The sequence below is a fragment of the Phyllostomus hastatus genome, unplaced genomic scaffold (assembly GCF_019186645.2).
Source record: "Phyllostomus hastatus isolate PE091 unplaced genomic scaffold, TTU_PhHast_1.1 phas_scaffold_11, whole genome shotgun sequence".
NCBI lineage: Eukaryota > Metazoa > Chordata > Mammalia > Chiroptera > Phyllostomidae > Phyllostomus > Phyllostomus hastatus.
The window spans coordinates 5,058,212-5,080,224 of record NW_025334005.1 but is presented as its reverse complement, the minus strand read 5'-3'; the positions used below and the strand labels follow the sequence as shown (position 1 = coordinate 5,080,224).

The window sequence follows — 22,013 nt, the reverse complement described above, 5'->3', positions numbered from 1 at the left end:
AATCACTGATAATCCCATTACAAAATGACGACCAGAAAAAATATTAACTGGGTGCTAGAAGAGTGTGTCTGCTGCTCCCCAGCCACCGTTCTCACCACAGTAGAGTTTCTATACTTTTGATTACTGTGCTTCTTCACAAAAAATCCTTGCTTTTGGGGGGTAAAATGTATATAACAAATTTGCAGTTCTGACCGTTTTCAGCGTACAATTCAGAGGCATGAATTGCATTCACAGTGTTGTACAATTATTAACATTACTGATTTCTGGAACTCTTTCATGGCTCCAAACAGAAACTCTGGACCCATTAGGCAATAACCCTTCATGGCCTGATCCTGCCACCTCCAGAGAGCGACCAATGTACTTTCTGTCTCTGTGAGTTTGCTCATTCTGGATATTTCATGCAAGTGGAGTCAGACAGTATTTGTCTTTTTGTGTCGGGCTTTTTTCTCTTTGCATAAAATTTTCAAGGCTCATTAATGTTGTAGCATGCATCAGAATTTCATTCTTTTTATGGATGAATAATATCACATCATGTGTCTATAGCGTATTTCATTTATCCATTTATCTGTTGATGGCCACTTGGGTTGTTTCTGCTCTTTGGCTATTGTGAATAATGCTGCCAGGAGCTTTTGTGTTTAGGATACTGAGTCCCTGTTTTCAATTATTTTGGGGACATGAATGGGAGTGGATTGCTGCGATGTGTGGGAAATCCATGAGTAACTGCCAAAATATTTTCCAAAGTAAATGCACCATTTTGTATTCCTACTAGCATTGTGCCAGGGTTACAATTTCTGCACGTTTTCTCCACCAATAATTCCTCTCTCTTGTTTTGTCATAACCATCTTAGTGATGTAAAGTGGTGGCTCACTCTTTTTTATCCCTGCACCATTCAGCATGGCACAGCTGTTGAACTGGATGTAATAGGACAAGCCTGTAGGGACCTGTGGGACACCCGGCATGAAATACCAGGTTTTGTGTGTTGGGAGCCAACCTGCCTGGTTTCAGACTGTAGCCTTTTATCCCACGATGAGAGTTGATTGAAAAGGCCTTGGGGACGTGAGCCACTAAAGAGACAGAACATTACATCCTGGTGGGAGCGCAGCCCCTGCCTCCCTCACTTCTCCCTGCTTGGCTCCAGTGGATAACTGGGTAGCCAATGATGGGTAAGATCTCTCAAAGGAGGAGCGACAACCTAAGACAGGCACTGTTGCGAAGGGCCATCAGGGAAGGACTTAGGGGTCTTCAGAGAAGTGGTAGAAAGATCCTCACCCCTTGGCTTTGTCAGAGCCTGAGTCCTCAGTCTTTCTGCAAAAGTCTCTTAGTCTCTTGGCTTCTTTGCCCTCTCTGCCTGACTCAGCCTGGGAAATATGCCAAGAGGCAGCTGTGACCTTGTACTGGATCAGATGGCTCCTGGGGGCAAATCTGACTAGAGAAAGAATACACATTGTTTCCTTTGAGGTTTGCTCTGCCCTGCTTCCATGAAACAGACTTAGTTAAAGCCAACCCTGACCAGAGACAATCCCTGTGTTTCTTCAACTATTATTTGTAAATGATGTCAGTAGCATTTTGAACACTGGTTGATGAGGTTTATGTGCATACTATGTATCTTTGTGTGAGCTGAACTCAATAAAACACCTTCAGGGAAAAAGGTGTTCAGGATCTTTCTCCTTTGAGGGCCTGGTCTCCTTTCCTCCCCAAGCAAATCACGCACTGGGCATCTTTATTCTCATCCATGACAACCAGGGGAGTTCTGCAGGCGGAGGCCCCCATCGTTTGTGGATTGGCCACCAGCCCTCAAGGCGATGAACAGAAATAGACGGTCCCTGTTCTTTCTCTTGCTGGGGCAATAAATATTTCAGTAGGAGGAAGAATGTGACTGTATCAACCAATGACATTCAGAATGAATGGTTTTCCTGAAATTTCTCCTGTCTCTTTACCATATGCCTCCAGAACACCCATTCTCTACCTCCTTATCTCCTGGAAGACATCTTGCAGAAGAAAGCAGAAGAAGCTTGTATGACTGGGTGACTTTTTAAAAAAAAGATTATTTATTTATTTTTAGAGAGGGAAGGGAGGGAGAAAGAGAGAGAGAGAAACATCAATGTGCGGTTGCTGGGGGTCATGGCCTGCAACCCAGGCATGTGCCCTGACTGGGAATCAAACCTGAAACACTTTGGTTTGCAGTCTGCCCTCAATCCACTGAGCTATGCCAGCCAGGGTGACTGGGTGACTTTTGATTCCAAAACTAAATTCCATGAGACACCTGGAAGGTCTGAGAAAGAGGTAATGAGAAAACAGGGATTGCAGACAGCAGCTGAGTGTTTGGGAGAGGGTGAAGGTGAGGGGGTGTCTGTGGGTACCGGGAGCAGGCAGAGACCCAGGTGTGAGCCTGGAAGCACCCCGGGGAAGCAGCACACCCCTCACAGAAAGGCTGGCTGGGGGGGCAGCTGAGTGATCATCGTGGGAACCCTGGACTCCAGGACTTCACTGTGACCACGGCTGGAAGAGTTCCAGCCCCTGAGTGTTCATGGCCCCAGCGTGATGTGGTAATCTCTTTGCACAGAGAACTAAGCCCAGGTAGCAGCCTTAATTTTTCCCACCTTATCTCTCTGGCTCTGCACATGCCCATGGAATCTAAGTAGTTCTGGTGTGAACAGTTTATGGGAACAAGCTCCTCTCCCCAAAATTTACTGACGTGCAACTTCCTGATGACTAGAAAGAAATGTTTACTTAAGCTAAAATTACTTCAACCTGTTGGAAATAAAAATGTGAGAACATATCTCTACAAAGTAAGATCCATTCCGGCTATGTCTGTTTATGCCCTTTTTCTTCATTTTATATTTATGATGGGAGTGTCTGGTGCTATAACTAGAGAAGCTTAGTTATGTTGAATGAACAGTTACTTCAGTGAAAGATTGTTGTAAAGCTCTTGATACTGATGTTAAACTGTGGCATTATCTATAGTGTATTTTGTGTTTCCAATGTCAGTGTTTCAGCTTTCATTCTGTTGCACACTCACTAACACTGAGATTTAACATGAACTTTTTTTATTCTTTTAGCACATGAAGGTTGATATTTCCTTTTAGTTTATATGTCTTTGACTTCCAATGAGTTTGTACAGATAGTCATAAATTTATCAGTAATGTGCAGTTTGTCCTGAAATTATGTTTTTACCTTTGCTTATTTTTCTATTAAGATATTTATTCATGTTGATTTAATAAAGATGTCTAGCCCTGGCTGGTGTGGTTCAGTGGATCGAGTGATGGCCTGTGAACCAAAGGGTCTCCAGTTCGATTCCCAGTCAGGGCACATGCCTGGGTTGTGGGCCAGGTCCCCAGTGGGGTGCACGTGGGAGGTAGCCACACACTGATGTTCCTCTCCTTCTCTTTTTCCCTTCCTTCCCCTCTCTTTAAAAATAAATAAATAAAGTCTTTTAAAAAATGACCCTTCTTGGTCTTGAAGAAATTTTAATTCCATCTCCAATCTTGTTCCATAAGATTACAATACCACGTTATATATTCCATATTGGGACCATTGTCCAACAACTCTTTTGACAAATGATTTAATATTATTTATTTTTTAATAAAGTATTTTTATTTTAAAGATTTTATTTATTTATTATTAGAGAGGGAAGGGAGGGAGAAAGAGAGAGAGAGAGAAACATCAATGTGAGGTTGCGGGGGTTCAAGGCCTGCAACCCAGGCATGTGCCCTGACTGGGAATTGAACCTGCGACACTTTGATTCACAGCCTGAGCTCAGTCCACTGAGCTATGCCAGCCAGAGCTAATGTTATTTTTCTTTTAAAAATATTTTATTTATTTTTAGAGAGAGGGTAAGGGAGGGAGAAAGAGTTGGGTCAGAAACAGCAATGTGTGAGAGATACATCAGTTGGTTGCTTCTCGTACGCCCCCAACTGGGGACTGGGCCTGCAACCCAGGCATGTGCCCTGACTGGGAATTGAACCAGTGACCTTTCAGTTTGCAAGTCAGCACTCAATCCACTGAGCCACACCAGTGAAGGGTTAATGTTCTTTTTCTAGAAGTTTGTCAACTTCTTTGTCTCAAATCTCACCATTGTAATTTGGCTATAATGGCTACCTGATATGGCTCTTTCCTCAAAATGCAAGAGTATAATCTCATAGACTTGGTGGTTTTTAAGTTACTGCTAGAAAACGCATGTCATAAGAACATCTTACCATGAAAACGATATTCAAAGAATTCAATTTAGAATCCTCAGTTGCCAACTCCTTTGTCCACAATCTGTTTAGACAGAAAACCTTAGCTCCATATTTCTCCGAACTTAATCTATTTTTCAAAATATATTTCCAGCATTTGAACTTAGTGACGGTTTTTCAGTTAAACTTGCCTGTCCATCAATAACTACCAGGTTGTTTTCTGACCATCAAATGTCCAGTCAGGGGTGATACTATCACAGTGGACAACATGACCTCTTGTAGTTTAGCTGTTACAGTCTTATCACAGGTAACTTAGAATGCCCCACATTTTTTAGGTTGTTTATTTTCTTTTTATTGGATTTATTGGGGTGACACTGGTTAATAAAACTATACAGGTTTCAGGAGTGCACAATTCCACAACACAACATCTGTACACTGTATTGTGTGTTTACCACCCCAAGTCAAGTCTCCTCCCATCACCATTTATCTCCCCCAACCCCCCTGACCCTCCTCCAGCTCCTTTTATAGGTTGTTAACAGGCATTATTTCCCATATAACTGTCTCTCCAGGGCCCTGTACCCTATCCTGAACTAAAAATTATTTTGTCTTATGCTTTCCCTTACTTGCTCAAACAGCAGAATCCAATAGAAAATACAGAAACGACTTTTTATAACTTTCTACTCCTTCCAATTAGAAATAGGTGGAAGGAGGTGCCCTGGCTGGTGTAGCTCAGTGGATTGAGCGCGGGCTGCGAACCAAAGCATCGCAGGTTCGATTCCCAGTCAGGGCACATGCCTGGGTTGCAGGCCATGGCCCCCAGCAACCGCACATTGATGTTTCTCTCTTTCTCTCTCTCTCTTTCTCCCTCCCTTCCCTCTCTAAAAATAACTAAGTAAAATCTTTAAAAAATAAATAAATAGAAATTAAAATGAGGCTTTATTAAAAACAAAAGAAATAGGTGGAAGGAAAAACCTTTGACTGCGGTCCAGGTAGTAGAGATAAAAGATCATCCACCATAGAGACTGAAGTCTTCTGTAAATATTGTAACTGGTCATTGGTAAGCAAGGAAGAAAAAAGTTATAACCCAAACATTTTGCTCAACAAATTCTTACCGTTTCAAAAACACGACGGTTGCTCGAAGCTGAGTGCCATCACCATGAAGGAAAACGGGGGCCACTGCTAACAGTGACTTCTTGTCGCATAAATGCAGCTACAGAGCATAATCTCTAGTCCACAGATGAATGTGGCCAAAGGAGTGAAAAAAGCAGAAGATGACTTTGAATAAGTAACATAATCTCATGCGAGGTTATGCAGTATGATCCATGATGACTATTCAGAATTTCTCTAGTTTTCTTTGTGGAGAATGGTATGCATTCTGGATGATTTCTTAAAAACAATCATTTGAAGTTCTGCAAACTGATATTATATATCAATTTCTAATGTGCTGTGAGTATTTTCTCAATCATCTACTAAATGTCTTTAAATTATGTACTCGCACACACAGGAAAACTGGACTATTTCTGTATATAATACTACTTCCACATAAATGCCATTACAAGCATTTGACAGTTTGTATTGCATGAGATGTTTTTAGAGGCAATAATGAATAATCTAACATTACAGATTCATGAATTATGTATTTGGCTTCTCAAGTACATACAGTACAGATGTTAACCATCTGTAAAAAGCTTCTTTGTAAATATTTATTGTTTTTTTTTTGGTAGAAATGTTTGGTCTAAGTAGTGCAATTAAAGTCAGAGCTATTTCAATGCCACTGACGGATCAATTGCATTTACTCTAGATAAACAGCAAAATTGCCAAATCTACTATTTGTTTTATTGACCAGAATACATAGCAGCTATCAACTCTGAACTTCATGTGTGCTGGTTCCTCACCGCACTCCTGGACCTCATGCTAGCAAAATTAGAAGGACAGACTTGAGGTTTCTGCTCTAACTCGACAAGAGCATGGAAGACGTCATTTGTGTCCTCACACAAAGAAAGAAAAACGACATGAACTGAGAAACGACAATTCTTAGGTCCACCAAAGACTCGAGGTCCAGGGCATCCACTGCCTCGTTTACTGGGAGCAGGAGCTCGCTGCTGGAGCCAGTACGGGTAGGATCACTCTGACTGTAACTGAAGAATTCCCAGCGACTCAGTGGTGTCTCGTTTGTGATTTAAAAGCTCCGGGGGAGTGAAGCTCCCACACATTTGTGGAGCCCCACCAGGTTCTCTCTGTGGAGATCAAAGAAAAACGCATTCTTCCTTCAACAGGCAGAGACGCAAAGCTAATGATTTTGAAATAGATCCAGAGCTAGGATATCTGTTCTTGGCTCTGTTCTCTGTAAGGAAGGCCAGACCTCGAGAGAAATACATTCCTGAAGTCTTCTTGGACACGGAGAAAGGGAGTCTCCTCTGGCTTTTATGTCTCACATAAAAGAGAGAGAGAGAGAGAGAGAGAGAGAGAGAGAAAATAAACCTCATCTAAAGATCACAGTGCAGGGACTCTGGCCTACCACAAAGAAAAAAAATTATTTATCATATTATAGAAGGTTTTCCCTCCCCAGGACCCAACTAGCACATCAACAGGGCTCTGGGACAGTAATAGTAAATTACAAGGGAGAGAGAGCAGCAAGACACAGGTCCCATGCAAAGAGTTTCCAGAGATTTCATAGAAGAAGACCCAAGAGAACAGAGGAGCAGTAGAAAATACACGAGAGGAAATTGAATCCTCTGACACACACAGATAGATGCAGAACACATTCCACCCTGCCTGTCCTCTAACTAGATAAACATTACACCGCACACTAAAGACCCAGGTACCTCAATCTATTACCCAGTGCGCCAGAGACAAAGCACATGTGAGGGGCAGACTCAGACTTGTCCGGGAGTCTGGGATGGTCAGACCAGGAATTTAAAGCAGCTGTGATCAATATGAAAAGGGCCTTACTGGGAAAGGTGGACAATATGCTAGAACAGAAAGTGACATAAGCAGAGAAGTGGAAACTCGAAGAAGGAACCACATGGAAATGCTAGGAATCAGAACCTCTGTAACAGACAGGCACGCCTGTAGACATGGCTGAGAATCAATATGCCAGAAGATGGGTGAGTAGAAACCTTCCCAATGGAAATGCAAAGAGCGAATAGAACGAGAAAGTGTGACAGAGGATTCGCTGAGCACTTTCCAGAAGGAAGGCCAAAGGCCAAATCCAAGTCATTGGAAAGGTCCTAAGGAGACTTGTTTCTTTTAAGGACAGATAAGTGCACACAGGCAGAAAAGTGTATCATTGGCTGCCGGAGATTAGAATGGAGATGATTGGGACTGAATGTCAATAGCAATGTGTTTTTTTTTAAGACTTAATTTATTTTTTTTTAAAGATTTTATTTATTTCCTTTTAGAGAGGAGAATGGAGGGAGAAAAAGGAGAGAAACATCAGCGTGTGGTTGCCTCTCATGTGGACCCCACTGGGGACCTGGCCCACAATCCAGGCATGTGCCCTGACTGGGAATCGAACCAGTGACCCTTTGGTTCTCAGCCCGAGCTCAATCCACTGAGCAACACCAGCCAGGGCTGGTGTTTGACTCAAGTCTGAATGACTCACATCCCCAGGGCTGTACATTTTAAAGAGTGGATTACATCAATAAGGCTTCAAAAAAAAAAAAAGAATTTTTGGTGGAAGATTTAGTGCTGACAAAGGTGACGTTCCTCCCATATTTTCCCTTTAATTCCTCCAGAGCCCGTGTGCATCCACCACGTTTTGTAATCTCAGAGCGCACCTGTGTACTCACCTCTCCCTGCCTCCCTGCTGTAGAAGACCCTTAAAAAAGACCTTGTCTCACACACTGCTGGAGCCCTGGAACAAAAAAACGCCCGTGCAAGGGTCATCGGAACGAGTCATAGGCTTGTAAAAACAAACCTCAGAGGGAGCGGACCAGAGCCTCAGTCCTCTACCCTCCCTCCCTGCCCACTCCGCCCCCACGCGGAGAAACTCATTTTCCAAGTGGATTCACGCGTGGATTTGATTTGAAGCAGAATGGCCTTGACCCAGAGGGAAGGATGGCACCACATTTCGCTTGCTTTCATTGGGCTCAGGATGGTTTTCACGAACTCTTTTAATCGAAATCCAAGCACAGCACTCACTGTCAGTATTCTTCGCAGAAAAAAAAAAAAATCAAACACTTCTCGTTTGGAGCCTCATCGATGACACGGGACAAGGTCTGCCCAGCACTGACAGGCTTCGTTGACCCACAGGCGCGAGGGTCAGAGTCCAGCGCTGCTTTGGGGCACCGCCGATGACACCAGGTTTCACCAAGGGGACCTTTAAACAGGGTTCATGGCCTCTGCCGGTGACACGCCAGCTAAACCGTTTTCTCCAACTTTCAAGGAACCGGCTGCCTGCTGGATCCTCAAGTAACTCGGAGAAACAGTTTCCAAGGCCCCCCGCTGTTGGGGAAGGAGGCGGGGCCTGTCGAGGAGGGAGCGTGGTCAGGACTGACACACTTCATGTGACGTGGAGAAAGGAGGCCGGTTTTCCCTTTGCACTTGTCTGACTGCAGTCCCTGGGGCTCGCCCGCTCATCCTCCATGGCCTTTCACGAACTCCTGGAGGAAATCGGAGGCCTGGGCCGATTCCAGATCCTTCAGACGCTTTTCCTTTGCATCTCCGGCATCTTGGTGTACCCTCATTTTCTACTGGAGAACTTCACCGCGGTCGTCCCGGGTCACCGCTGCTGGGTCCACATCCTCGACAACGACACGGTCTCTGCTAATGGCACTGGGACCCTCGGGCAAGACGCCCTCCTCAGAGTCTCCATCCCACTGGACTCAGACCTGAGGCCAGAGAAGTGTCGTCGCTTCCTCCACCCCCAGTGGCAGCTCCTTCACCTGAATGGGACCTTGTCCAACACGAGCGAGCTGGCCACGGAGCCCTGTGTGGATGGCTGGGTGTACGACCGGAGCGCCTTCTCCTCCACCATCGTGATGCAGGTAAGAGGCCTCTTTACCTGCTGTGAGTTCGCAGTGTGGGAGTGGAGGGGTAATGCAAGGGATGAACCTCAGTCATCGTGTAGGTGCTCATTCTTTATTGCTTCAGCAATTATTAACTACTTCATTAAATGCCAGACTCCTACGTATTTGAGTTTAGTGAACTAACAAATAGACATGGCCTCGGTATTAGATAGCTTTTATTTTTCGGAGGGCTAAAGGGGAAGCCATTAATTTATGTATTGTGTTTAGCCTGTTATGCAATGTCAGTAATGCTCAGCCTTACCTGAAGGTGATGCACTTGCCCAAGCCCAGACTGTATCCCAGAGCAGCCATGTGAGAGGATCTGTGATGAAATTTTGGCATCAGTAAATGTTACAGCTTCTCAAGTGATTGCCCTCTGTAGCTAAGATTGAGAACCACTAAGTATGAAATAAAACACAGCATTCATATAGCCAATATGTTTAGAGGAAGCTTCCCAGAGGAAGTTGGGTTTCAGCTGAGATTTGAGTAATAAAGGTCAGCTAATGCAAAAAAGAAGAAGAACAAGCAGCAGCAGCAGCAGCAGCAGCAGCAGCAGCAGCAGGAGAGGAGGAAGCTTCCTGGTATAAAGAAACATGGACCTCATTTAGGTTGTTTCAGTCTGGTCTGTGCTGAGGGGCTGTGAGCTGCTATGCAGCTGAGCTGTGATGCTTTCCTTCCCTTCCAGTGGAACCTGGTGTGTGACTCTGCATCACTGAGCTCAGTGACCAAATTCTCATTCATGATTGGAGCGGTGGTGGGAGGCATCATTTTGGGCCATCTAACAGACAGGTGAGTGTCTCTGGATCACGGCTGTCTTTACTCTGGGGTATTTTCATGAACTCATGAATCATTCTTCCATTAAGAAACATTGATGATGAATTACACTGATCTGGGTTATGTAGGAACCCAAATGAAGAATTACAGTCAGTGTCATGAGTGCTGTTTTGCCTGCTGTGGGTACTCACGCAGGACACAGAAACAACACCTCCTCTGGACATGGTGACACTTCAGGACAGGGGTTAGAGAGGTGATGCCACAACATGTGGTTTAAAAGATGAGGAAGAGTAGTTACCCATGGGAACAGAGAAGAACATGTATCACAGCATGAGGTTCAGCCTGTTTGAAGACACAAATATGGAAAACAACGTTACAGGCCATGTTCAGACCCCCCTGGGTCTGGATTTCCAGAGCATAGACACCATATCATTGTTTCTCAAGTGTGATGAGTAGACATTCCTATTAAACCCGTGTTGTACATATAGCAATTTTTATCTTGGTTGTGGATAAAAAGTCCACCATTGTTCTAGTAACCTTGATTTTTGTTTTTGAAAAAAACAACAACACAGCTTTTAAAGGTAGGGTTTTCAACCACAGAAGCTAATTAATCTAATTACAACTTCTTTCACCATTTGTGGGGTTAGAATTGCAGTATCCTGTGCCTAACAGTGCTACTTCTGAATTAGATAGCTAACCATTGCCACCACCCAATCATGTCTCCTCTGAAAGATATGGAGAATCAAAGTGCTTCTCACCATCCACTAGCATATTGTCTTCTGTTATTTCATCTGAAAACTATGAATTCTGAATGTATGATGGTAAATGTAACTAAGTGATCAGAGTCCCCAAAGGGACTCACATGAAGACAAATTACAATGAAAATGGGAAAGGTTAAAGATAAAGAGATAATCTTAAATTAAGAGCAGCATGAGAAAAGCAATTAGTTAACTACAAGGGAGCTCCCATAAGGCTGTCAGCTGATTTCTCAACAGAAATACTTCAGGCCAGAAGACATTGGCATGAAAGATTCAAAGTTATGAAAAGGAAGGATCTACAACCAAGACTACTCTATCCAGCAAGGCTATCATTTAAAATTGAAGGTGAAATAAAGAACTTCCCAAACAAAACAACTAAAGGAGTTCACCACCAAACCAGTATTTCAAGAAATGTTAAAGGGTCTTCTTGAAGAAGAAGGGAAAAAAGAGAGAAAGAAACATAGGTATAAAGTATAAAATGGCAGCCCTGGCTGATGTAGATCAGTGGGTTGAGTGCTGGCTTGCAAACTGAAAGGTCACTGGTTCAATTCCTGGTCAGGGCACATGTCTGGCCAGGTCCCCTGTTGTGGGCATGCGAGAGAAACTGATGTTTCTCTTTCTCCTTCCCTTCTCCTCTCTCTAAAAAAGAAATAAAATCTTTAAAGAACAACAACAACAACAAACAGAACAAAATGGCAATAAATAAGTACCTATCAATAATTACTTTAAATGTAAATGGATTAAATGCTGTAATAAAAAAGACATAGGATAAAAATGGATAAAAAAACAAGACCCACAGGTATACTATCTACAAGAGAGCATCTCAGAATAGAAGGTAAACACAGGCTGAAAGTAAAGGAATGGAAAAAGATATTTCATGCAAACGGAAATGAAAGAAAAACTGGTGTAGCAATACTTCTATCAGACAACATAGACCTCAAATCAAAAGCCATAACAAGAGACAAAGAAAGACACTACATAATGACAAAGGGAACGATCCAACAAGAGGATATAATCCTAGGAAACATCCATGCACCCAACATAGGAGCACCTAAATATGTAAAGCAAATCTTGATGGACATAAAGGGAGGGATTGACAGTAATACAGTCATGGTAGGGGATTTTAACACCCCACATCAATGGATAGGTCTTCCAGGCAAAAAATCATCAAGGAAACAGTGGCCTTAAAGGACACACTAGACCAGATGGACTTAATTGATATTTTCAGAGCATCTCATCCCAAAGCATCAGAATATACATTCTTCTCAAGGGCACATGGAACATTCTCTAGGATAGACCACATGTTAGGACACAAAACAAGTCTTACTAAATTCAAGATTGAAATCATATCAGGATTCTTCTCGGATCACAATGACATGAAATTAGAAATCAATTACAAGAAGAAAAACTGAAAAACACACAGAAACATGAAGGCTAAAGAATGTTACTAAACACTGAATGGATCAATAATGTGATCAAGGAAGAAATCAAATTATCTGGAGACAAATGAAACAGAACACACAACAACCCCAAATCTATGGGACACAGCAAAAACACTCCTAAGAGGGAAATTTTAACCCATGTCACCCCAATAAATGTAATTTTTAAGAAAGAAGCAAGAAAAATCTCAAATAAACAATCTAGCCCTTACACCTAAAGGAACTAGAAAAAGAACAACGAACAAAGCTCAAGTAGAGTAGAATGAAGTAGAGTGAAGTAGAATGAAGGAAATAATAAAGATTAGAGAGGAAATAAATGATATAGAGACTAAAAAACAATATAAAAGTTCAGTGAAGCCAAGAGCTGGTTCTTTGAAAAGACAAACAAGATGGACAAACCTTTAACCAGAAAAAAAGAAAAAGGACCCAAATAAATAAAGTCAGAAATGAAAGAGGAACAGTAACAACTAACATCACAGAAATACAAAGGATTGTAAGAAAATGTTATGAATAACTATATATGCCAACAAATTGGACAATTTGGATAAAATGGATAAATTCCTAGAAACATAAAGTCTTCTGAAACTGAATCAGGAAGAATCAGAAAATTTGAATATACAGATTACAACTAATGAAATTGAAGCAGTAATCAAAAAACTCCCAACAAATGAAACTCCTGGACTGATGGCTTTATGGGTGAATTTTACCAACATATGAAGAACAAACACTTATACCTGTCAAACTATTCCAAAAAATTCAAGAGGAGGGAAGACTCTCAAACCCATTTTATGAGGCCAGCCTTATCCTAACTCCAAAACCAGATAAAGACACTACAGAGAAAGAAAATTATAGGCCAATATCCCTGATGAACCTAGATGCAAAATATTTTCAAACAAAACATTAAAAACATCATTCAGAATGATCAAGTGGGATTTAATCCGGGGATGCAAGGTTGGTACAATACGCTCAAATCAATTAATGTGATACACCACATAAACAAAATGAAGGATAAAAAACATTAGATCATATCAATAGATGCAAAAAAGTGATAAAATCTAGCACCCACTTATGTTAAAAACTCTCAGCAAAGTGGGAGTAGAGGGAACATACCTTGACATCATAAAGGCCTGTATGACAAACGCACAGCCAACATCATACTCAATGCCCACAAACTAGAAGCATCTTTCTTAAGATTAGGAACAAGACAGGGATGTCTGCTTTCACCACTCTTATTCAACATAGTACTGGGAGCCCTGTTCCATTGGGCTCATTTTTCCATTGTAAGTTCTTGCCTCCTTTGTCAAATATTAATTGACCATAGAGGCGTGGTTTACTTCTGTGCTCTCTATTCTGTTCCATTGACCTATATGTCTGTTTTTCTGCCAGTACCATGCTGTTTTCATTACTATAGCCTTGTAGTATAGTTTGATATCAGGTAGTGTGATTCCTCCAGCGCTGTTCTTCTCTCTCAAGATTGCTATGTAACCATGTAATATTTTTGAATTGTGGTTGACTGGAGGATGGAAACCACGGAAAACAAAACCATGGGTAAAAGGGACTACTATATTATTGCAGGCTGCCTTATATGGTTTCAGTTGATCTTAAAGTTCTGGTAACACACTGGAGAAACTTTGTTATACGTAATATCTATTTACAAACAGGAGGCCTGCTTCTGAAATCTACTTTTGATTCTCTATGGTTTCAAGTACCAAGTTTCGCTTATGAAAACATTGCCAAAATTTCAAAGTATGACTTCTTTTGGATACTTTCTACAGCAGCTTGTTAGTATTCCCATGTCTAACCTGTTCCTGTTCCTCAGGTTCGGGAGGAGGTTAATTTTAATGTGGTGCTTTCTTGCACTCGCCGTCGTCGGGAACTGCGCCGCCTTCACCCCCACATTCCTCCTGTACTGCTTCCTGCGCTTCTTGGCTGGGTTTTCTGTCATGGGCATCATGACCAACAATTCGGTGCTTAGTAAGTAAAAACTTCAGATCTTTGGCATTTTCCGAGTCTTCATGTTGACTGTGAAATTCCAACTTTGTTTGAAGTCACCGTCCCGTTTGTGTTTTCTTTCAGTTATGGAATGGCTAGTGCCCCGATTCCAAGCCCTGGGAATGACGATGGCGATCTGCACTGCTTGCATGGGACAGATGATTCTGGGAGGCCTGGCTTTTGTCATTCGAGACTGGCACGTCCTTCAGCTGGTGTATTCTGTACCAGTACTGGTCTTGTTTGTTCTCTCAAGGTATCAGCTGTCTTTCTTTCTTTGTGCTGAGGATCCTGGGATGCAGGTGCCCAGAACAAGGACACAGAATTCTGTTAGGTGCCTAGTCAACACTTGATCGCATGCTCCGCTAACATGAGTCTTATGTACCATTCAAGAAGCGAATAGTAGGGCTGCCAGATAACATCTAGGGCACTCAGTTTAAGTTGGATTTCAGATAAACACAGTTCTTGTGTAAAACATTCCAAATATTGTATGGTGCACAGTTACTCTAAAAGTTATTCATTGTGTATATAAAATTTCTATTTATCTGAGAGGTCTGTATTTTTATTTACTAACCCAATAAAAGAAAGGGTGTCTAATTAAAGTAAAATCCCAAAGAGATAACACATGCTTCTTTGGATATGTCCAAAATATTGCTTGGAATGCAGTTACATTAAAAGATAACTCATGTTTACAGTCTAACTGAATTCAAAGCTACCTAGGCACACTGTTTTTATTTGCTAAAAGTGGCAATATTCTCTTGAATGCGAGGTTGGCCAGTAAAACTCCTACTCTGTATTCCCAGCTGTGAAGGTGTAGTATGTGGAGAGGTTATCCTCACAGTTTCCTAGTTATGGTGCAGGAGAACTTAAGTTCATATTTTCTGGGGTAACAGAACAGGAGGTAGGTATGAGAGGGGTAGGGGGAGGCGCCTCAGGACAAAGGGTATATGAAAATGGCCAAAGGAGACTTTGCAGCACCTCTGTCTTCTTCTTTGACCAGATGGCTGGTGGAGTCTGCTCGGTGGCTGATCATCATCAACAAACCCGAGGAGGGCTTAAAGGAGCTTCGGAAAGTCGCCTACATGAATGGAAGAAAGGATGTCGGAGACGCCCTCACCATGGAGGTGAGGAGGATGGAACTGTGTGTGGGGTACAGGGAGGACATGACCTAATCTCTACACTGGATGGTGTCCATCAGATGAATGAGGGGTGGAGTGCTGGTCACTCCTCCTAACTCCCCCGGTTCCCAGTGGCTGTCAACATTGTCTGAGTTAACACTGAGGGAGACTGCACTGTTGCTGAAAAAATTGGGTGTGGACATTTTACTCAATAGAGGCAGACACCACCTAGTATTTATAATTGTATAGACTGTGTAGATTTCACTTAGCAAAATGTCCTCAAGATTTATCTATGTTGCAGCAAATGACAGAATTTTGATTATTATTAATGAATAGTATCCTATTGTATGTATGTACCACATTAAAAAAAAATCCATTGATGGGAATTTAGGTTGTTTCCACGCTTTGGCTTTTGTGAATAGTTCTACCGTGAATGTGTGTGTGTGAATATCTCTTCAAGATCCTGTTTACAATTCTTTTGGATATATACCCAGATGAGAGATTATGGGATCATATGATAGTTCTAATTTTAATTTTTTGAGGAACCTCTGCACTGTCTCCACAGTGGCTATGCCATTTCACATTCCTGCCAACAGTGCACAGGGCGCCCCGTCCTCTGCACCCTCGGCAACACTCCCCTTTTTCTTCTTTTTCACTAACGGCCATCCTGACCGGTGTGAAGTGGTAACTCATTGTGGTTTTGGTTTGTGTTTCCCTAACAATTGCTGACGATGAAGACTTTATCGTGCACCTGTTGGCTGTTCACACAGAGGTTTTGGAGAAATGTCTGCTCTGTTCTTCGTATGCCCATTTTTTAACTGGGTGATTTGGCTTTTTGCTCTTGAGTTACAGGAGTTCCCTACCCATTTTGGTATTAACTCTCTGTCACACGTATGGTTTGTAGATATTGTCCCCTATTCCATGGGAGCTGTCTCCTTCCATTTCCCAGCAGTGCAGAAGCTTTTTAGTTCGATGTCGTCCCACTTGTCGATCTTTGCTTGTTGCCTGAGCTCTTGCTGTCGCATCCGAGAAACCGCGGCCGAGACCAACGTCAGGAAGTTTCCTCCTGTGTTTTATCTGGGAATTTTATAGTCGCAGGTCTCACATTTTAGTCTTTATAACTCATTTTGAGTTGACTTTTGTGTACAGTGTAAGATAAGTTTCCAATTTCATTCTTTTGCCTGTGAATATCCAGTTTTCCCAACACCATTTATTGACAACACTGTTCTGTCTCTGTTGTGAATTCTTGGCACCATTGTTGAAGATAAATTAACTGTATTTGCATGGGTTTATTGCTGGACTCTCTATTCTGTTCCATTGGTCTCTATGTTTGTTTTTATGCCAGAACCATGTTCTTGGTTACTATAACTTTGTAATATATTTTGAAATCAGATGCCTCCAGCCTTTTTTTGCTGAAAAGATGCTCTGACTGTTAGGGCTGTTCTGTGTTTCCCCTAGAATCTTAGGATTGTTTTTTTCTATATCTGTATAGAATGCCCTTGAGAGTTTGATAAGGATTGTATTGCATTTGGAGGTCACTTTGGATCATATGAACATTTTAACAATATTAAGTCTTTCAATTTATGAATGTGGGATGTCTTTCTATTTTTTTATGTTTGCTTTAATTTCTTTCTTCAGTGTTTATAGTTTCAGTCTACAAGTTTTTCACCTCTTTGGTTAAATTTATTCCTAAATAGGTTATTATTTTTGATGTTATTATAAAGGAAATTATTTTCTTAATTTCATTTTTCAGAGAGTTTGTTGCTGGTGTATACAAATGCAACAAATTTTTATATGTTGATTTTGTATCCTGTGACTTTATTAAATTTATTTGTTAGTTATAACAATTTTTGGAAGTGTCTTTAGGGTTATCTGTGTATAAGACTATGTTGTCTGCAAACGATGGTAATTTTACTTCTTTCTTCCTGATTTTTTTCTTTTTCTTTTTTTAAAATATATTTTATTGATTATGCTATTACAGTTGTCCTATTTCCCCCTTCACTCCCCTCCACCCTGCACACCCTCTCCCATCCACTTCCCCCCATTTAGTTCATGTCCATGTGTCATACTTATAAGTTTTTCAGCTTCTCAATTTCTCATACTATTCTTACCTTCCCCCTGTCTATTTCCTACCTACAATCAATGCTACTTATTCTCTGTACCTTTTCCCCCTCTCTCCTCCTCCCACCCCCCTGTTGCTAACCCTCCATGTGATCTCCATTTCTGTGGTTCTGTTCCTGTTCTAGTTGTTTGCTTAGTTTCTTTTGGTTTTGGTTTAGGTGTGATTGTTAATAATTGTGAGTTTGCTGTCCTTTTACTATACATGTTTTTTAAAAATCTTCTTTTCTTAGATAAGTCCTTTTAACATTTCATAAAATAAGGGCTTGGTGATGATGAACTCCTTTAACTTGACCTTATCTGAGAAGCACTTTATCTGCCCTTCCATTCTAAATTAAAGCTTTGCTGGATAGAGTAATCTGGGATATAGGTCCTTGTCTTTCATGACTTGGAATACTTCTTTCCAGCCCCTTCTTGCCTGTAAGGTCTCTTTTGAGAAATCAGCTGACAGTCTGATGGGAACTCTTTTGTAGGTAACTGTCTCCTTGTCTCTTGCTGCTTCTAGGATTCTCTCCTTCATTTTTACCTTGGCTAATGTAATTATGATGTGCCTTGGTGTGTTTCGTCTTGGGCCCAACTTCTTTGGGACTCTCTGAGCTTCCTGGACTTCCTGGAAGTCTATTCCCTTTGCCAGAATGAGGAAGTTCTCCTTTATTATTTGTTCAAATACATTTTCAATCTGTTGCTCTTCCTCTTCTCCTTCTGGTACCCCTATAATTCAGATGTTGGAATATTTAAAGATGTCCTGGAGGTTCCTAAGCTTCTCCTTGGTTTTTTTTTGAATTCTTATTTCTTCATTCTTTCCTGTTTGGTTGTTTCTTTCTTCCTTCTGCTCCACTCTATTGTTTTGAGTCCCCGTTTCTTTTCCATCATTGTTGGTTCCTTGTGCATTTTCCTTCATTTCTTTTATGGTAACCTGCATTTTTTTCATCTAATTTGAGACCAAAATCAACCAATTCTGTGAGCTTCCTGATCACCAGTGCTTTGAACTGTGCATCTGATAGGTTAGCTATCTCTTGGTCACTCAAAAGGATGAGTTCTGGGGCACTGATTTGTGCTTCTGTTTGAGCCATCTGTCTCTCTCTCTCTCTTTTTCTTTTTTTGGTCTGGTCAATCCTGTTATGGTGAGGGGCGGAGCCTTAGGTGTTCACCAGGGTTGGGCACCCCAGTCGCTAGAATGTGATGTTGTATGTGAGGGGTGGTCGAGGGGGAACAATGGCGGTAGCTCCGTTCTCTGTGGGACCTCAGTCCCTTCCCTGGGATCCTTGGTTGTGCGCTCTGCCCTGCTCCACAATCGCCACCTCACTGGGTCTCCCAGCTGCCGCTTGAGCACTCAGGGTCCACCGCTGCGATCTTGTGCACCCCAGATGCCTTACACGCTCCTGGCTGCCTTATGCACCCAGTTCTCCCTGTTCTCCGCGCCACGACCCCTCGCCCAGCTGCTTGTCTCTGCCCCTCCTACCGGTCTGGATAAATGGGTCTATTTCAACTTCTTGGCTGTCCGACTTCCATTCAGATAAATTTTCTGTCAGTTCTGGGTGTTATTCTGCCTCTAAATTGTTGTTCTAATCTTGGTTGTGCGTGGAGGTACGGTGCGTCCACCTATGCCTCCATCTTGCCGGAAGTCCCTTTTTTTTCTTTTTCTTATCTACTCACTTTGGCTAGGACTTCCAGTCCTACGCTGAGTTGAAGTGGTGTCCTTGTGTAGTTCCAGATGTTAGAGGAAAAGCTTTCAGGTTCTCACCATTGAGTATAATGTTAGCTGTGGGCTTTTCATATGTGACATTTGAGGTAAATCTCTTCAATACCTAATTGGCTGAGAGTTTTTATCATGGAGGTGTGTTGAATTTTGTCAAATGATTGTTCTGCACCTATTGAGATGACTGTGTGATTTTTAGCCTTCATCGTGTTAATGCCATGTATCATATTTATTGATTTGTCTGTGTTGAACCATCCTTGCACCCCAGGAATAAATCCCACTGGTGTGTGTTCCTTTTAAAATGCTGTTGAACTTGGTTTGCTAGATCTTATTAATGCCCTTTTCCATCTATGTTCTTTTCTTATAGCCTCTGTCTGACTTTGGTATAAGGGTTATGCTGTCCTCATAAAATGAGTTTGGAAGTGTTCTCTGTTCTGTTTTTTTGGAAGAGTGTGAGAAGAATTGGTGTTAATTTTTCTTTAAATGGTTGGTGAAATTCACCTGTGAAATTCACCGTCTAGTATTAGACATTTATTTCTGGGATTTTTAAAATTACTTTTTCAATCTCCATATTAGTGATTGGTTGTTTAGGATTTCTATTCCTTCCTGATTCAGTCTTGGTGGGTTGTATGAGACTGGATATGGTGGCAGGGGAGGCGACGTGGCCGTGGGCGTGGTGGGCGTGCAAACCGTGGCAGCAGGACTGACGAGTCCAGAGCTCCTGTTCCTGCTGCAGGTGACCTAGGGGCACCCCCAGCTCTGCTTACCTGGGCGCCATTAGCCAACTCCAGTTCCTTTGTGGGCCCTGCCCCCTGAGGTTTTGCATGCTTAAAGATCCCAACAGACTAAGAAATTAAAAAAAAAAAGACTGTCATTCAAACCATTCACACCTACAGACTGCATTTTCTCTGTTTTAAAAATGAACTCTTGCTACACAGAGGTAACAAGATGGCAGTCAGTCTTTTAAATTTAGAAACGTATTGGGAGGAGGGATGTTTCCATAATTTTCAGACTGTGCCTTCTTCATGAATATTTTTGTGATGCTGGTTGCAAATATGCATTTCCAAACTTGAAATATAGGTGTGAACAGTGTGGACCAAAAAAAAAGGATATTCTTGGAACCCATTTTTCCAGCCCCACCCATGACAAGCAAGAGCCCACAGTTGTGGGTTTGTGGTGTCAGATGCTGGAAGGAAAAGCCTTCATGACTCCACTCTTCCAAAAGCATGAACCCAGTGTTTTGCTACTCAGGCTGGTTGACCCCATGAAAGGACATTCTTTTTTTTTTTTTAAGATTTTTATTTATTTATATAGAGAGGGAAGGGAGGGAGGGAGGGAGGGAGGGAGGGAGGGAGAGAGAGAGAGAGAGAGAGAGAGAGAGAGAGACATCAATGTGCGGTTGCTGGGGGTCATGGCCTGCAACCCACGCATGTACCCTGACTGGGAATCAAACCTGCGACACTTTGGTTCACAGCCTGCGCTCAATCCACTGAGCTATGCCAGCCAGGGATTAAAAGGACATTCTTGATCATGCAGGTCCTCTGTGAGGGTGGCCTTTCACGCCTCTAAATCCCCTTCCTCGTGGAGTTTTCCAGTGGACTTCCCAGTATTGTCTCATTTGTCGATGAGAATTAAGTCAATATTATTTGAATAATAAATAAGTAAATCTGTATCTCAGGCGTGCTGGATCTAATTCCATATTCACATGCGCGACCTCATGTGTGGCCTCGGAAATCCTCGAGAGAAAGGTGCTATTATTTTTCTCCACCTTCTCTTACTCCTGATTCTTCTACTAGTCTTTTTAATGACAAGGAAATTGAGGTTTAGAAATATTTAATTACATTCCTGAATGTACCTATCCAGCCTGTCATGGTATCGTCGACTCACTCAGGTCGTGACGAGCTCTAGGGACAAATCATTCTGCACCAAGGTCTCCCCAGATCTCATCCTCAGATTTACTTCTAGGCCTGTCATTCCTGGGGGCACAATATGCCAGGCTTTCCCTCAAAGTGACTGGGTGAAACAAACACTCTTAGGAAATGTTCTCTTTTTTTCTGAGATAAAGGGGTTTTCTGCAAAGGACAGCCAGCTGAGACTCAAGCTCAGTTCTCAGGTCTTTCATGCCTGCTGGCATAAACGGAGCTTTGGACCATAATCCAAGTAACTCTGCATCTGCTTCCCTTCCTGATCGGAAGATCTGACACACAGACGCTTTCCGATGTCTTGCAGTCCTCTTGAATCTCATGTTTACTATGTGTGTGTTGCTACAGAAGCTCCTTGAGGCTTCTTTAACACTCCAGTTCACCTTTCATGCCCCTTTTGTATCTGTCAACACATCTTCGCTGGCTGTAATAAACAGGAGACAGAGAGGGAAGTGGTCCATCTTGTCCTGTGTTTGGGACCTCGCAGTGCCTACTACATTGTGACAACCGCATAGCTTGTTGCTGTCGTTGTTGTTGCAGGCTTTGAGAGCCACCATGCAGGACGAGCTGGAGGCGGCCAAGACCAAACCGCTTGTGTTGGACTTGTTCCGCACGCCCAACTTGCGTAAAAGGATGTTTCTCCTATGCTGCGTGAGGTAGGCTTCACGGCGCGCATGAGGAATGTTAAAAATAGCGGACACGTGAGTCTGTTTATCTCGAAGGCCATAATGTGCTATAGGAACACGTTTGAGATAAAACATGAAGAAGCCACGAAGATAATTGCTATGTTTAGAGAGAATCAAAAGGCTAGGAAAAGACCGACCGAATTCACTGTCCAGTGAGGAGTGTCATCGATCACATCGCCCCACCTGGCTCACCGCCACTGGAAGCTGAGGCTGAGAACCTCAGTCATGGTACAGACTTTGATTTTAAGTTTCTTCACTTGTTCTGTTTTAACTGAGGTAAAACTACAAACAGTAAAGTGTACAAATAATACAGCTCTATAAATATT

At 42.2% G+C, this 22,013-nt stretch overlaps 1 protein-coding gene across 2 annotated transcripts in view; it reads left to right on the top strand.

The window, feature by feature from the left end:
• The first annotated feature begins 8,442 nt into the window (after window positions 1–8,442).
• LOC123829601 (solute carrier family 22 member 9-like) overlaps window positions 8,443–22,013 on the top strand; it is a 55,878-nt gene continuing 42,307 nt past the window's right edge. Inside the window, exons 1-6 of one of the 2 annotated variants that reach the window (XM_045855469.1) lie at window positions 8,443–9,163; window positions 9,870–9,973; window positions 13,975–14,129; window positions 14,232–14,400; window positions 15,145–15,268; window positions 21,542–21,657. In XM_045855469.1, the coding sequence (XP_045711425.1) occupies window positions 8,762–9,163; window positions 9,870–9,973; window positions 13,975–14,129; window positions 14,232–14,400; window positions 15,145–15,268; window positions 21,542–21,657 (1,070 nt within the window). In that variant the 5' untranslated portion in view covers window positions 8,443–8,761. The remainder of the gene's footprint in view (window positions 9,164–9,869; window positions 9,974–13,974; window positions 14,130–14,231; window positions 14,401–15,144; window positions 15,269–21,541; window positions 21,658–22,013) is intronic. The other variant, XM_045855468.1, reaches the window with a different exon arrangement.